The sequence below is a fragment of the Maniola jurtina genome, chromosome 7, assembly GCF_905333055.1.
Source record: "Maniola jurtina chromosome 7, ilManJurt1.1, whole genome shotgun sequence".
Classification (NCBI taxonomy): Eukaryota; Metazoa; Arthropoda; class Insecta; order Lepidoptera; family Nymphalidae; genus Maniola; species Maniola jurtina.
Window position 1 is genome coordinate 2,034,145 of NC_060035.1, and position 18,137 is coordinate 2,052,281.

An 18,137-nucleotide genomic window follows, 5' to 3' on the forward strand; every position below is an offset into this window, starting at 1 on the left:
ATCCATCCCGGCTTCACCCGGGTGGAATTTCTAAAAAAACTATTCTCAGTCAAATCTACAAAATCTCAAGTTTATATGACCCAGTGATTTGAGTTGTAGGTACTTTAATAGTATGTAAGTCTAGTTTTGATAGTATGTTTTTATATGTAAGTCAGTTAGTGTCTCCATTCAAACATAGGTGTATTTATTATGTACTAATATTTTCCTTTCCGAGAGTAAAAGTTTGCGATATAAGCAAATACGACTTTGTTAAGTGTTACCTATAACAAATGAAGATTATATTATTACATTAGATTATACTGAGAAAAGCTCTCAAGTAATTGGACTTTTTCTATCCAAAAGACAACATAATATTACAATTAATATCGATGTAACAAATCAACGGTTTTTTTTTATGGGCAGCTGAAAGCAAATGTTTATTCAAAACTAAAATGGGATACAGAGACTTTTTATTGTTACACAGGTACAGCACACTTTTAAACTACAGCTTTTTGAATTCAGAAGGTTTGTTTTTAAAAAGCAATTACAATTTTTAACCTGAATGTGCAGTGAGATTTTGTCGTGCATGTTGATAGTGTGCTGAAGCTCAACTGCGTAAGTGACGCGAGAGCGTGGCGTGTTTTTATTTCTGGCACGCACGTCGACACGCGCTCCAGAGCACGCCAGCTGTTATCGGTATCACGGATTTATTGCGAACACTTGTTGCACGGATTCTTTCACGCTGCAACCGTGACATTGCGGTGCGGTTTGCGAACGTTATCCGTGTTTGTATCCACATACATAAAACTATGATATTAGAGCATTGTTATATCATTGGATCACAGGCTGAGATCTTTAGAGCGTAATTTAAATTTGCTCAGACTAACGCACTGTTAAAACGAGGTAAAGTTATACTGCTGGCATAAATCTGTCTCGTTTTAAGTGAAACTTAAGTCTAAGCAAAGTCAAAGTGCAGTCTATAGATTCCAACCACAGTCTCGTGTATTGTTAACATTCAGGGTCTCTTGGATGCTACAGTTGGATGTCTTAATGTTTTATTTCTGGCACGCACGTCGACACGCGCTCCAGAGCACGCCAGCTGTTATCGGTATCACGGATTTATTGCGAACACTTGTTGCACGGATTTTTTCACGCTGCAGCCGTGACATTGCGGTGCGGTTTGCGGACGTTATCTGTTTATGTATATCTATGATATTAAAGCATTGTTATATCAATGGATCTATTAAGAGTCTATTGGATGTTACAGATTTGAAGGCTAAACAAACAGACACTTTCGCATTTATGTATAGTACGGGTAGTGATGGGCTCGGCTACTCAGGATTTTATACCTTTTTCCGGGAACAGGTAGTACCTAATAATCGTCCCGATTCTTACACAATTTGATGCGACTGACTCTTTTCAATGCGCTACTATTCACGTCGAAATGCTCCTCGCAATCCACAACAACAGGCTGTTTGTGACGCTACAACACCGCGGGGTTTATGCCCTCAAATAAGCGGTTTTGTCGCCAGAATCTTATTAGAGGGTTCAAGAGAGACAATTCACTTGTTGCTCCTTGTGCTATTTTGTAGAAGTCCCGATGGATCCTCGAATATTTGTATTATTTGTGTCTTTATGCTGTAGTAATATTTGCAGAGAAATCGACGCTAACCGTCCCGCAAAAGACTGCATCGCTAGCGCTACAACCAAGGGGTTTATGCCCTCAAATAAGCGGTTTTGTCACCAGAATCTTATTAGTACTAGTTCAAGATACACAGTACTAAATTGTTTCCTCTCTTTTTATGTTCGCTACAAATTCTGATGGCCACCCCATTATTTGTTATGTTATTTTAGTGTACCTAGTCATATTTGCATTGACATCGATGTTAAACATCCCGCAAAAGACTGAATTAGTGTCGCTGCAACCCCACGGGGGTTTATGCCCTCAAATAAGCGGTTTTGTCACTACAATCTTATTAGCACCGAGTGCAGGCAATTATTCACTTGTTGCTCCCCGCGTTATTTTGCGGGACGACACTACACAAATTGCGATGGATTCTGTTCGTGGATTTCATGACCTAATCCTTTTCTAATAGGTACAGTAATAGGACTTGTTAACCCCCGACCCAAAAAGAGGGGTGTTATAACTTATAAGATTGACATGTGTATCTGTCTGTGGCATCGTAGCTCCTAAACTAATGAACCGATTTTTTTTTTCTTGTCTGAAAGGTGGCTTGATCGAGAGTGTTCTTATCTCGTAGCTATAATCCAAGAAAATCGGTTCAACCCTTTGAAAGTTATTAGCTCTTTTCTAGTTACTGTAGTCTGTAACCTTCACTTGTCGGGGTTATAACTATTTAATTTACACTTGTTTTATTCAGTATCGTTAGATGAAGAATCTAAAGTAGGAACCGAGATGCCTAATCGATTTCTACGCAGCGTGGTACGTATGATAAATCAATAACCTCATTTTATTCTTAATTAAATTAATTAAGACAGAACTATAAAAATTAAATGATTTCCAAGAGTCTGACCAAAATCAAAACCATAGTCAGGGTTAATTTTTCTTAGATCGTACCCGGGCCGGCTGGCCCGAATGCAAATATGCGATTCCGCACACACCTTCATATTATAGTTCCTTGCAGGAACCTAACTTATAGGAACCGCGTTGGATACATAATTCATTCATGCATCCATTAATTAATGTATTCATTCACGCCGCCGCCATGTCACGTTGCAATCAGGCGTTGTATGTGTTGAAGGCTTTATATTTCCGAGTAAGTACGTAGTACTCAGGGATTTGTCACCAGTATCTTATCGCAGTTGAAGTGAGCCAATTCACTTCACTTGTTGCTTCTCTACTGTTTCGCGGGACGCCGCAAATCCCACTGCGTGCTCGTTTATGGGTTTATTGAAACGACTGTTGTAGCTACAAGGGACTATAATTTTTACTGGAAAGGCAGACATGACCAGCCCGGCTAGCATGGGCAGTAGATAAAATTTATATCCCCCGATTATATCCACTGATGTCATAGAAATCAGTGGATGTAATCGGGGATATAATTTTTATCTACTGCCCATGCTAGCCGGACAGGCAGACAGAGTCGCGGCCGAAGCAACAGCATTAAGGTTCGGAAGCGGCTCTTCTTTAACTCATATTTTTTAGTTCAATGACTGTTAGTTTTATAGAACTCGCAATACAAACATTTCTGTGGCGCCACGCTGTCGTTGCCACGCTGTTGTTACGCGTTGTGTGTGTCCAAGCCTTTATTCCGAGCGTCTGTCTGCAGTAAGCAACGAGCTTGTACCCAGCGTCGCAGCTACGAGTAAGTAGCTAGTCCTGGGGGATTTGTCACCAGTATCTTATCGTAGTCTGGTTCAAGTGAGCTAAATCACTTGTTGCTTCTGTACCGTTTCGCGGGACGCCGCAAATCCTGTTGCCGGATCCAATGCGGTGGATTTTGTTTGCTTTTATCCAAACGACTATTGTGTCTATAAAAAGTAGTAAGTATATAGTAGTTCAGTAAAGAGATAGACCGATACGTGGCGCATCACTTGTAGTTCTCATGGATTTGTCACCAGTATCTTATCGTAGTCTAATTCAAGTGAGCCAGTTTATTGAACGACTGTTGTGGTTACACTCATATCACACAATCGGAGCAGTAACTGTTACAAATAGTTCAGTAAACATGTAAACGGACGCTGGTGCCATCGTTTATAGTTCCAAGGGATTTTCAGTATCTTATCGTAGCTCAAGGGGTGTTCTGTGAGTTCAAGTGAGCCAATTCACTTGTTGCTTCTATACCGTTTTGCGGGACGCCGCAAATCCTGCTGCGTGAGCTTGTTTGTAATTTTTAACCCCCGACCCAAAAAGAGGAGTGTTATAAGTTTGACGTGTGTCTGTGTATCTATCTGTGGTATCGTAGCTCCTAAACTAATAAGCCGATTTTAATTTAGTTTTTTTTTGTTTGAAAGGTGGCTTGATCGAGAGTATTCTTAGCTATACTTAATCCAAGAAAATCGGTTCAGCTGTTTGAAAGTTATTAGCTCTTTTCTAGTTACTGTAACCATCACTTGTCGGGGGTGTTATAAATTTTAAATTTACACTTGTATTCAAACTACTGTTGTGCTGACAAAGAAATGTGATTTTGTCATTATATATAACTGACATTCGAATTATTACGTGTGGTGTTCTTTGGGATTTGTCACCAGTATCGTATCGCAGTCTAATTCAAGTGAGCCAATTCACTTGTTGCTTCTGTACAGTTTTGCGGGACGTCGCAAATCGCGCTGCGTGAGCTTTTTTGTAATTCTATTCAAACGACTGTTGTATTGAAAAAGATCTGCTATTGTCTTGTAGTAGTTTAGTGAAGAGAAACATCGACGCTCGCACCATCACTTCTACTTTTGACACCAGTATATTACATGTCTAATAATAATTATCTCGTTGACCTGACATGGTGATTGATAAAGCCCTGGCAAAAAAAAGATTTAAAAAAGTCATGGTAATGTTGCCAAACTTGCAGAAATAACTTGTAGGAGTCTCACCCAACACTCAGAAGAATGGCGTACACACGAGGAGACCTGTCTAACAATTGATAAGCAAAAGCTAATAAAGAAAAAGAGTTATGTTCATTAATTCATGAGTTATTCAGGCTCTGACAGACCGAAGCGACGGACAGACAGACTGATGGTCAAAAAAGTTTAATGAACGAGCTGACATATGGCTCGTATATAGCTAACTATTCAAGCATTATTTAAGAAGCATTTTGTAAGAATTTCCAAAGCAACTGCAATCTATCTGCAAATCATAGAAAATACTCGAACGCCATTTTTCATAGTCTGTGTCTATATAAAAATGAATGTAAAAAGGCTCTGTCAACATGAACAGGAGAATTTTTATTCTATCTCTTATATAAAACATATTTTAAAACCGGCCATTGGTCATAAAAGGACGTCGCAAAGAGGGCTTCTCTCCTTTCTACATCATCCACATTGATACAAAAATCAAAGATACCTACGTTAGATACGAGATTACGTTAGAAATCTAGTAATTATCTTATCTTTTATACAGCTTTTTTTATTCAGATACAAGTTAGCCCTTGACTGCAATCTCACCTGGTGGTAAGTGATGATGTAGTCTAAGATGGAAGCCGGCTAACCTGGAAGGGGTTTGGCGGTTTTCATTAAACCCATTGATGCTCATTTGGTTTCTACACAGCATTGTACCGGAACGCTAAATCTACGCTTTAAATCTAACGCTTTGCCGGTAGGGTGGTAACTAGCCACGACCAAAGCCACCAGAGAAAGATCAAAGAGATGTCGGGTCAACCATCTCGTTACATGTAGTTACTAGATCCATACTAATATTATAAATGCGAAAGTGTGTCTGTCTGTCTGCTACGTTTTCACGGCCCAACCGCTGAACCGATTTTAATGAAATTTGGTACAGACTGGGATACTTCCCAGGGAAGGACATAGGCTACTTTTTATCCCGGAAAATCAAAGAGTCCCTACGGAAGGGAATCCGCGGGCATCTTCTTGTATGTAATAAGATACTGGTGACAAAAGTAGTAATTACCTACTAATACCATTGCTTTGACTGAGTGTCATCTATGTAGTTTTTTATATCAACGATGGTCAGCCATAAAAGTGTAATAGCGTGTTCTATCCGATTTTTCCGATTCAAAGGCCCGTTTTCATATACATATCCTTATAGGCGAAGGAGACAACGCTCGGGTACGGGTCGCATCAGCATATTGGCTCGTTAGGAAGCCCAGATCTAAACTCGCTCTCATCGAATTTCGGACCTTATAGCAATTAGACATAGAGTTTAAAATATGTTCCGGTATATGTAGAATGCAGGCGAAATATGCAATGTGTGGAACTTTCGTAATGACGTGTTTGCGCATGTGTGAGTGCCAGACGGGTTACAATAGGGCATTGTTTAAAGTACCTACTTTTTTTTAAGTTCCGAATGTTGCCAGCCTTGACTTAATTGGTTGAGGAAATTCCGTGTTTTATATTTTTGCACTTTTTGGTAAGGAATGATACTTTTAGACTAGCGGAGCTTTTAAAGAGCTTTCATTTTGTGGTGTAACCAGAAGTTGTTTTGAGCTTATACAATAAAATTCCTCTAAATTAAGATACTTACTTGGACTATTTACATATATTATATACTAGTGTACACTAGTATTTGATTTTACCTAGGTTTAAAAAGTGAAATCTAGTTATGAATAATAATAACTAAGTAGTTTTTCAAATGTTGTAGTAAAATTCAAAGTTAGCCTTACCTAATAATCTACTGTACAAATCAAGCCGGCGTGGAATGATGTCAAAAATACTGGCTGCATTTTCACGCTGAACAGCCAGGTTAACCCTTTGCGCAAAAAATGAGCCAAGGCACATTTATCTAGCTTCAATGTTATTATAGGTACGCATCCAACCCTGGTAACAGGCCGTTATTTTGAAGCAAGCTCGTAGGTGTCAAAAGTACCGTAAGTAAACCTTACGCCAATATCTATGTAATCTGTGTGTGTTACACAAAATTGAATTTGACTTTAATTTTTAAAATACTACTGTATGAGCATTGTATGTCTGGATTTTTATAGTAATCATTATCTTTGAACGCGAATTCTGCAAGAATCACAAAAAAAAGTAAAATAAGCCAGTAAACTGCACAAAATTTATTTTAAAGCTTTTTTTCCAAGCTGTAAAAGGTAAGAGAACGAAGGCAACATTTTGCGCATTACATAACGTGTTATAACATTCATGGAATCAATTGAGAGCCGTTTCGGTGCTGTAATCAAAACAGCAAGGGCGCTTGTAAAATATTTAACGCCTTCGCATAACGCAGCCTTTGAAAAGGTATCAAAATTTCAAATCTTCGGATATTATGTACTTTTATTCAAGCCTTGGAGCTCACAATTTTAGCATTTCATGAAATTAATAAAAGAGACTTTTTCGCTCTCAAATATAAAAAAGTCTGGGTCAACACATGGTCGAAATAATCTTCATGGGATTTAAAAAAAAGTGAATTCGCGCGGACGAACGTGTGCATCATCTACACTGGTACATATGTATAAAAATTCTTGCCCTAACTGACTGACTGATTTATCAACGAACAGCCCAAAGCAAAGAGAAGGTTAGAAACTTGAAATTTTGCAGGTTCCTATTATAACATACTAGCCGATGCCCGCGACTTCGCCCGCGTGGATTTAGGTTTTTCGAAATCCCGTGGGAATTCTTTGGTTTTCCGCGATAAAAAGTAGCCTATGTGCTAATCCAGGATATTATCTATCTCCATTCCAAATTTCAGCCAAATCCGTCCAGTAGTTTTTGCGTGAAAGAGTAACAAACATACACACACACACATACAAACTTTCTCCTTTATAATATTAGTGTGATTATATATAGTCATAGTCATTGAGAAAGGAGTTTTAGAAACTCCACCTCTAGGGGTTACAAATAGGGGATAAAATCCATCATTCTTCAAATTAATTAGAAAATTAGTATTAGGCTTTTGTTTAAAAATAAAGATAAATTCTCGCATTTCAAAATGGCACTTTACGGCACTATATTGTTTTTTTTTTCAAAATAATTATAGCCAGCTCTCAGACTCAGGGTGATACAGATGTAAGAATTTTAACGGTACCCCATACATCCAAATCTGTCCAGGCATTAGTTATGGTGCAAAAAAACTTACATATTGGGTCCCTGAAAACATTATGTCACTCCTTTTTTGGGCAGTCGTATAAAAATTAAACCTTGTTTTAATAAAAATGTAAACAAGTTACAAAAATATCGATCACGCTCGATTGACAGATTATACGCTCGACCTATTGAAAAATCGGCTGTTGTCATGAGCACAATTGAAAGCTTTCGGACGCCCACTCAACGAAATACTGTTATCGCTCAGCTTTTTAAATTTCATACATTTTTACGACAACTCGCGTATCTTATCCATACTTCCGTATGTAATATAATTTAATTGTGAAGTGTGTCTGTGTGTTTCCTTTTCACGGCTCAACCACGGAACCTATCTTGACGAAATTCTGCATAGAGATAGCTATCAAGGCCTGGCCGGACATGTTGCATATTTTTTATCACGGATTTTTAGAAAAAGTCTCAGGCAAGAGCTAGTAAATAATAAATCTTATTAGTCAGTCATGATAGTAAAACCTGCTTTGCCCCTCATTACATCCACATGGATTTTTTTTAATGCTTAATTTTCCAAAATGAATATGATCCTTCTTTATTACGCCAAAATATCTGTTTAATTGACGTATATACAATTTACACTTATTTATACACTAGCATTTATTTATAACTCAAAATTCAAATCTCTTATTTTAATTGTAAACTTTTTGATTGCCAAATTGTGGAACTTGTAAGATAATAATGTAATGACGATTAATGTAATGGCGATAATTAATTACGTAAACTTAAAACTAAAAAGTATGGCCATGTATGTTGGAGGCATACATCCTTGAATAAGATTCTGTAACGATAAGAAGACGAATAAGTAGGTACCTAGTTAAAAGCTCGCACGATACTAAAGTAGACTAAATATAAAGCACTCCAACTGAACTTATATCTACAAATTTAATTACGGCCGAAACAATACCACTATTTCAAAGTTAGACCACTATTGAAACGGCGAAGGGACACCGAAAATGCATAACGAGGCAATAGAATGCATTAATGAAACTTTCAGGCAATAGTTTAGAGTAACTATCCAATAGCGGCGGGCGACCCCTACCCTTACTCCTCCCGCGCCCCCAAACCCCTGCCCCCGACCCCCAGTTTCCGAGAGCATTCATAATTTAAATGAAAACGCTGAAGGTCCGTTTCCCTAATAAAAATATCTAATACAAAAAATACCATAGAGAAAATAACCTCACTTTTTATGTTTTGGCGCGTAAATTGCGTTTCTCTGTTTAGAAAAAAATATAATAAAGTCCTGCGGTATTGATCGCATCTCGGCGCATGCGTAAGACAACTAAAATTTGCAATTACAAAGTGCTGTGTGCAAATTTCGTCAGAGTTTATAATTCGTAGGCGGCCTCTAGCGTCGGTTTTCGCAAACGTGCAAGATGAGGGGAAGCGACGCGCGACGGGGGTAGTTTACAATTTAAGTTTGACGCTCCATTTTCAATTTTCTACGTGTTTTTCAACAAGACTTATACTATTATTTATTGGATATGGAAATATACAATAATAGTTATAGAACAAGCATGGCCAATTTTATTAAAATACCGGGTGATAAATAACCATAGCTTACCTAAAATGAAAAATTCTAATTCAAGCAGTGTAATTTTTAAGAAACTAGGTACAAACTACAAACTTCTTACATTAACATTCATTCAAAAAAATCGTAGTTTGAAACTTTGAAAAATAATACTTTTAATGCCAACTATTTGTAGTTGATAATATCATGGGATGTACATACTTTATTTTTTTAAGTGACGATACCCAAAAGCTTCAATAACTATATAATAATAATATTTGAACTGCAGTTAGGTATTTTGTAAGAAATTACGAATTATGTAACTCTATCAATGAAACTTAATAAAGCTACAATCGTAATTTCTTACAGAGTCCACAAGCTCCATATTATTATGTTTTATAGAAGACCCATTGATGGTGACAGTTTTTTTTTTTTGTGAAACAAACGGAGATTTTTGACGGAGAGCATTTTGTAAAGGTTTGTGTCTATTTCAAAATGTATTTTCCAATAATAGGCATCTAATCTCAGACTCTGCAACTTGTTGATATTGCTGTTTTTCACAAACTATTGAGGAATTTTCAATATCCACATTCTTTTCAACAGTTGCTTCGAACAAATTAAAATTCTTTTCAAATCGGGTTTTTTTTTCTAAAAATAACATTGGAAAGGTCACGGGAAAAAGCCTGAAATGAGATGAAAGTGAGACCGTTGATTAAAAAGGTATCAAAGGCCGAATTGGCTAATCAGGCGAGCCTCAGTTCGGTCTACCTAGACATAGCACAGTCTAGAGTGCACCGGTGGGGGCGGGCGGCGCAGTCTGGTTGCCATGGCAACCGCAAGATGGCCTCCACGGAATTAGTACCTACGTCTGCATCTATGCGCCGTCTTCATTATGTCGGATTTCAATTTATTTCCGAATTGAACGGCGAGATTAGAATTTGTATTAGTTTCAGTGTTAGTTCTGATCGCCTTTTGTGTTAAACTTCACTTTGAATCTAGTACCTACATAATCTACTTCCGGTTTGTGATTTAGAAGTCAATTTATCTTTTTAATGAGTAAGAGTCGACCCGCCACGGATTCGATCGCGTGGAATACCTATCGGAAAATCCTTTTTGATTGGGAGTCTATGTTACAAAGAAGAACCTACATGCAAAATCTCAAGCTAATAGATCCAGCGTCTTAAGCTATACTTTGAATATCTGCCAATCGGTTTTTCTTCTAAAAATTAGTTATTCTTACAATACGTTTCACCGTGTCTAATTACCTCACTAAGAACATTAGAAGAGCTGGCTATTTCTTGGCTAAAGGGCCATGCTTTTTAGGGCGGGCATGCAGCGAGTATTATGAGATTTGCAGTGATTTGTAATCTAGATGATATATGTTAGACTTGATTGCGATTATTACGAGTATTTAAATGACGATGTATGTTGACGCTTTCAGAGGGGTCTCTCCGTCACTCGTTCCATACAAACGTAGTTCGTCTCTCATTGGAATACTAACCAACCATACTTAATGGAATTTTGTAGAAACGTTCCGGGAACTAATATCTATGCCTGTGGTTTTCCAGATTTCCGTTAAAATATTCGGTTTCAAAGTAACGCGGTCTTAAAAATTCACAAATCTTTGAGCCCCTGTAATTTTAAAACAACATATTTTTAGAAAAATCTAAAACACCACAGGCACAGATATTAGTTTCTAGAATATGTCTGCAAAATTTCATGGAGTTTGGTTGTTTAAAATTCAAATGAAATTGGGGCTACGATTGTATGGAGTAAGTGACGGAAAGAGCCCTGTTAACCAATGCCCTTGTAAGTTTCATATCAAAGGGCGATACCCAAGGTCAATTGTCAATCAATTTCGCTTTAATTCTCCGGTACAAAAAATAGCTTATGTCCGTCTCAGGGGTATACAAGCTATTTGTTAAACGGATGGGCCGTGAAAAGACAGCAAACAAGCAAGACTTTCCTCACTATATGGCTACTTGAACAGAGCTAGGTTCCGACACCAATGTATACTTGTAATATGTGATACTAACCCAATCCATTAACCACTTTCACTATTAAATTGTTATACTAACCCAATCTATTAATCACTTTCTTTGTACTTAGATGTATTCTATCATAGATACTGACCGAAACTTCTGGCTTCACGAAAGACCAGCGCTGTGCCTGCGTTCCCGACACAGGCGCAGCAAATGCTGAGTGGAGTCCATTTTGGTACCACTCACCACGTATCTCATTTTATTTATTTTTAACCCCCGACCCAAAAAGAGGGGTGTTATAAGTTTGACGTGTGTATCTGTGTATCTGTGTGTCTGTGTAACTGTGTATCTGTGTATCTGTATATCTGTGTATCTGTGTATCTGTGTATCTGTCTGTGGCATCGTAGCGCCTAAGCGAATGAACCGATTTTAATTTAGTTTTTTTTATATTATTATATATGTAGATAACATATGTTTGTGTAAGCAAATAAACAGTTTTTCTTTCTTTCTTCTATAATATGTCTACATGCATAACGTACGTCACCTATTTTCAGAATGTTGGTCTAAAAGTTAGACTAGTTACATATTGCATGTTGTTTGTAGCACTGTCACTGGCCGAAGCTTTTGTAGATTTTTGTCAAACGAAACCAAAGCGAAACTCACAAAGCGTCTAAAATCGCAATCTTTTCCTCTTACTTTTACTTGCAACTTTGTTTTTTCGGGAGCATTCTGTGTAAAATGAAGTATGTTTTTACTGCTATACATTTTTAGGGTTCCGTACCTCGAAAGGAAAAACGGAACCCTTATAGGATCACTTTGTCGTCTGTCTGTCTGTCTGTTTGTCCGTCGTGTCTGTCAAGAAACCTATAGGGTACTTCCCGTTGACCTAGAATCTTTTAGAAATTTGGCAGGTAAGTAGGTCTTATAGCACAAGTAAAGGAATAAATCTGAAAACCGTGAATTTGTAGTTACATCACAGAAAAAAATATTAAAATGTGTTTTAATTTTCAAAGTAAGATAAGATATATATAAGATAAAGATTTGTAATCTAAATTAATATTAAAAGGAAATGCCTGAATTACTGACAGAATCATCAACGACCAGATATACCCTTGGACTTAGAAAGCTGAAATTTACACAGAGATTCTTATAAGACAAGGAATAAAGTATGGATTTGTATAGAAGCAGGCATTATTTGCAGAACACCATGATATACAAGGAACCAAAAGCTTATTTTGCTATAACCCGCTGAAACAACGGAATCGTTTCATGGAATTAATTGTTTTAGCGATTTATAGCAAATTAAGTTTTGGTTCCTTGTAAATAGCAAGGTTTCCCAAAATTTTCATGGCCAATTTCCATTCCAAGAAGATTTATATCTTCAAAGTTTTGCCTAGTCTCTAATAATTTTCCTAATAAAGTTTAAACCAGAAAATGTTAGTAATGACTGAATTTTTCGTATTCCTAATTTTAAAACGGACTTATAAAAGGAATACAAATAATATAAAATCTACAAAACCTAAAGCAGCAGTCTATTAAGCTAATGTACTTTCAATCAACTAATTTGTACTAAGTATTATAGGGAGTAGAAATGACTCGGACGGAAAAACGTAAACCGGAAATCGCGTTGCTATTCTAGCTACTCTATGTATAATGTTCTGGCAACTCTTTTAAGATTATTTTATTTATTTATTTATCTGGAAAACAAGCAGCAATACATATACTTAGTCTAAATAATTACATTAAACCAATAAAGTTTTCACAATAAAGTAGATTCATAATTTACTAGTACATTTCCCGTTCGGGTAGATAGATTTAATAAATAATAAATAAAATAAATAAAATCGTTTTATTGCAGGTTAGGGACCCATATAAACAGTAAAAAATACAAAATATAATATAAAAAAAAAAATAAAAAAATAAAAAAAAAAAAATTAATTAATATTTACTATACCTATTATTTAATTGACAGATTTTATTTTTTTGGGCTAAACGGATATATTTTTTTTACATTGTGATATAAGAATAAGAAGTTATTTTGCACGCCACACCATGGCAGATTGTATGTACTGTACCCAATCATATGCAATACCCATACAATGTTACATACCCAATATGTAACATCAATATATGCAAATAAATGAAATGAAATGAAATGGAATGGAAAATCAAAACATGTAGTGTTTATATATTATAGTAGAGCATATAGGTTTCTGTTCAAAAGTTATTCTTTCACAGTTTTAAGTAACATAGACTCACTGAAGACTACACTGAAGGAAACTATTCCTATTTCCTCCAATATTGTGATAAATAGAGAACTGTGTGAAGTCTTATCAAACTTCAGCCGAACGGATCCGACCTACCTCGAAGGCTTGGGCAAATACAACGCGCGTTGGTAACGTGTCCATTGCGCGTTTAAAAATCAAATGTAGTTAGAGCTCTTGACTGCAATCTCACCTGGTAGTAAGTGATGATGATGCAGTCTTAGATGGAAGTGGGCTAACCTGGAAGGGGCATGGCAGTTTTTATTTAAAACCCATACCCTTTTGGTTTCTACATGGCATCGTACCGGAACGCTAAAACGCTTGGCGGTATGGCTTTTCCGGTAGGATAGTAACTAGCCACGGCCGAAGCCTCCCACCAGATAAACACACGTTTATAAGTTATACGATTTTATATTTCACAAACATTGATAGAATTACAGCGTTGAAACACTTTAGCTGCAGCCTGCACTCCAAGTGGAAACATTTCAAAATTAATTCTATGGTATTTTACAATATTTCTTTAAATTGAAACGAATGAGCATAGTTCTTCATTATAATCTGTAACATTTCTAAAAATTTCTTTTTTTTTAATTCACTATAGGTAAGCACTTGACCACAATCACACCTGATGGAAAGTGATGATGTGGTCTAAGATGGGACGCGTTTACCTAGAAGGTGCCTATTCACTATTGTTTTAAAGATAACCGGATTGTAATTGGTAGGAAACACAGAAAAATTTATGAAAATTGGACTACATTAAGGGGAGGAAAACGTTATCGTTTTTTGTATATAAATTTACAACTACACGATGCTCTTAAGTACCTATATGTGCCTGAAGGTGTAATATCGAGCACATTCAACCCCTTTAAGAGGAGTTTATTCGTGGCGCACTCGACACAAACGGAGTTTGATGTTACACGGGTTTGAAGATTGACATACAAATCTTTGAGCCCTTCTAACTTTGAAACTCCACATTTTTACAGAAATCTGGCAAATTACAGACACAGATATTAATTTATTGAATGAGTCTATCAAATTTCATTGAGTTTGATTGGTTAGTATTCAAATGAGAACCGAACTACGTTTGTATCAAAATCGCTGTGGAGCGCGCTAGAAGCTTCCGAAAAGGTGAAAATACCCTCGAAAAGCGAAACTGACACAAAAACCGCAAGGACGCAGCGTGACAATGAGAGAAAATGTTCACTCATTGAATTACAATTTGCAATTCAAAATCCTACTGAATGAACTACAGGTGGGACCGGAGGCTGCGAAAAATTGTACATCGACGCTCGGTTGTATTTATACGACGCAATACATTGCTTATTTTATGCAGCATTCAAATAAATTGGCAGATTTTTTTATTTGCTTACGAGTTACGGAATGTCTGCTCGGTTCTATTTACTAACCCCCCCATTAAAAAGAGAGGTGTTATAAGTTTGACGTGTGTATCTGTCTGTGGCATCGTAGCTCCTAAACTAATGAACCGATTTTAATTTAGTTTTTTTTTTGTTTGAAAGGTGGCTTGGTCGAGAGTGTTCTTAACTGTGATCCAAGAAAATCGGTTCAGCCGTTTGAAAGCTATCAGCTCTTTTCTAGTTACTGTAACCTTCACTTGTCGAGGGTGTTATAAATTTTTAATTTACACTTGTAATACAGTATCCATTGTTTATGCAGCAACATAAACAATGAATACTGTATTATGCAGCAATCGTATGTTTTATGCTGACGAGCTACCGATTGGCAGTTGACTGCCGAAATCTATAGATCTTACCTACTTTGACTTTGCTTAGACATTAGTATCAGAACTAAGCACTTTTATGGGCTTTTGGCAGCGATATAACGCTATCTCGTTTTAACTGAAACAAAAGTCTGAGCCTTCGATCACAGAAAGTATACGTAGTATTAGGTGCTACACAGATTTTATTCTATAAAATCTAGAAAGCGTTGTCACGCTGGCTTTATTATGTTTGGGTTGCTGAAACCACTTCAGTTGTACACGTGATACGAGTAAAAAAGAAACGATTTAGCAGACACGGTAAATATATCGCGGTATTTTAATCGATAAGGAAGACATTTTCGATATCGGTTAACATACCGCGATATATTTACCGTGATGCACTGACCGTCTGAAGCCTGAACCTTGCCATATAAAAGCGGTAATGTATGTGGTAATTTCTTTATTACCGTTACAAAATGGGGGGGTAGGACTAATAATGGGGGGCGCTTGTTTCCCGGCGGCTTTGGCGCGCGGTTACACAGTGCACTTTATTCGTGCATCGCTGGAAAAGCGAGAGTGCCCTGCTTTTGTTTGATTTATCACTGGCCGAGTTTGGTGACCTCGATGATTTGCCAGCTGGTAGATATTTATACTAACTAGTAGGTAAATATTATGTAGAAAGTTTTCGCTACAAAATCTTCTTTTTTTAATATATAAAACACAAAAAATGTTACTGTGTTCGTTATAGACTTTGAAACTATCCAATCGATGTGCCCCAAACCGGTTCCATTAGAAAGGCAATAGTGAGAAGATGGTTTTAGAGTGGTTTAAAAAAAAATTTTTTTGCGTAGGTGCACACGCCCGGTATCTGCTAGTTTCAAAACTCTTATGCAATAAAGGTAGTTACCTACATAATAATCGTAAATAAAATATTGAAATCATTAGGATCTATTCATTGAGAAAAAAAGTATACGTTCACAAAAGAGAGTTTTGAAATCGTAATGCAAATATGTAGTTATTATGCAAGTGTTTAAGTTTAGAGTTAATTAAAATGTTATAAAGAATTAGGGCGGTTACGCACTCATCCGATCCGAGTCCGTGAAAATAACTTCCGATTCCGATATTATTCCGATATATTTGTATGGCAGCTTACCCACTAGATCCGACTTCCGTCATCCGAGTTCTGACCGTCATCCGTGCCTCGGATACAAATCGGAAATAATATGACATAGATGTAGATCGGATTAGTGCATAAGCAATATCCGAATTCGGGCCGAGTTTTTTCACGGATTCGGATCGGATGAGTGCGTAACCGCTCTTAGTCATAACAAACATTAGTCGCTACAAATGTACAAACAATTAGGTGTCCATATTAATAATGTAATGATAACTGATAAGGAAGGGGTAAAAAACAGAAAAAAACAGATACGAAAGAAAATAGAAAGTACTTACGGGGGTCGTAGACGAGCGCCCTCTGCCGCGACCTCGCCGCGACTCGCTCTTCACCGTCTGCAGCGTCCCGTCCGGCGCCAAAACAAGCTACAACAACACAGATACACCACATACTTAACATAAAGCAAAATAAAGTAAAACAAAGGAGAAACGTTAACACAAAATAAGGGGGAAAATTAATAGACAAACATGCAATGGATGTTGGGTTAGATGGCGACAGATTAGTGATTTTAGTAATGAAGGACTTTCGCAGCCTGAAAGTTGCAGCCAACACTACCTACCTACCTATTAAAAGAGATCTTCATATTGACTAAGACTCTATTTCTAAAATTATATAGGTACAGTTTTTATCTCATAGTAAAAGACTAAGATTTTTTTGAAACAAATGCACGCCTGAAAGTTAATTATGAAAGTAACCTATGTGTAATTAAATCTAAGAAAATACATTGCCAGTATTAAGTAAATTATGGCATTAAAGCACAAACGATACCTAATGTAGTACTGGTTTTTCGTCACGTGATAAAGTTTCTATTGGGGAAGCTTTTTAATGTACAATTTTCTTGGGTTATTTGTGTACCAGCGCCATCTATAACGTCACACTAACAGTTCTGAAAGCTCTTTCCGGCATAGTTAAACTACTCGATACTAGATGGCGCTAGTGGTAGTTCGTAACAAGTGATTTACTCTTGCAGGAGTAGATGGCGTCAATAAAATATTATTTCATTACCGAAAATAATATTGGCTACAAAAAGTATTTTACATTTTTTGGAGTAAGTTCGGAAAATATTTTGTTAATATGAGTTGACTTTTTGTATTTATTTTCTCAACTATAAACATAAGATTTATATCATAAAAATAATTAATGATTTCCCTAACTATTCATTAAATTCCTATTACTAGTTAGGTATATTTAACATTTTTATCATTCTTTTTTTTTTGTAAATGAGACTGATTTTTAAAAACATTAATAATAGTATAACCTACCTATTACAGAACCAACTTGTTCAACTATTTTCAAAAAAATTTACTCTTTGACATTCCGGGACAAAAATTAGCATGTCTGTCCTAGGGATGCAAGTGTCTATCTCTGTACTAAATATTATGTATTGTCAAAATCGGTTAACGGATGGGCCTTAAAAATTCCGTGAGAACTGTTTTTGAACATTTTTTGACTACATAGGTACTATGTATGACTTCCAAACCTATACGTAATAATTAATAGCGAAATCTTTTATAGGTATAGGTAGGTAGATATATCTATAAAATAAGAAACAAATCAATAACATTAAAAATCAGTGAGCTTACCAATACAACATTATGTAAGTACCCACTACCTACCCAAACCCACTCTATAGATTACAGTGAAGTAATAATAGTAACTTATTAACATCATTGCTAAAAATTAAAACAACTGCCAACCAAGAATGACAGTTGCATGAAGTCTATCGGATTGCTAGATAAAATGAATACCCAGATACATGTATAAATAAATATAGTCCTGTTCCCGAGCACAT

General features: G+C 36.5%; 1 protein-coding gene and 1 long non-coding RNA gene across 3 annotated transcripts in view; both read right to left on the reverse strand.

The window, feature by feature from the left end:
- The window catches only part of LOC123866945 (DNA N6-methyl adenine demethylase), a 168,564-nt gene that overhangs the window by 77,578 nt on the left and 72,849 nt on the right, over positions 1-18,137 (reverse strand). The window contains exon 4 of one of the 2 annotated variants that reach the window (XM_045908739.1): positions 16,624-16,710. The exons of the other annotated variant lie outside the window; for it this stretch is intronic. Within the exon in view, the coding sequence (XP_045764695.1) occupies positions 16,624-16,710 (87 nt within the window). The remainder of the gene's footprint in view (positions 1-16,623; positions 16,711-18,137) is intronic. 2 annotated transcript variants of the gene reach the window in all.
- Positions 6,384-14,266, reverse strand: LOC123866993. The gene is made up of 3 exons (XR_006796306.1): positions 14,184-14,266; positions 13,966-13,972; positions 6,384-6,395 (listed from the first exon to the last, which is right to left on the reverse strand). It is a non-coding gene; the product is annotated as an uncharacterized LOC123866993 (long non-coding RNA).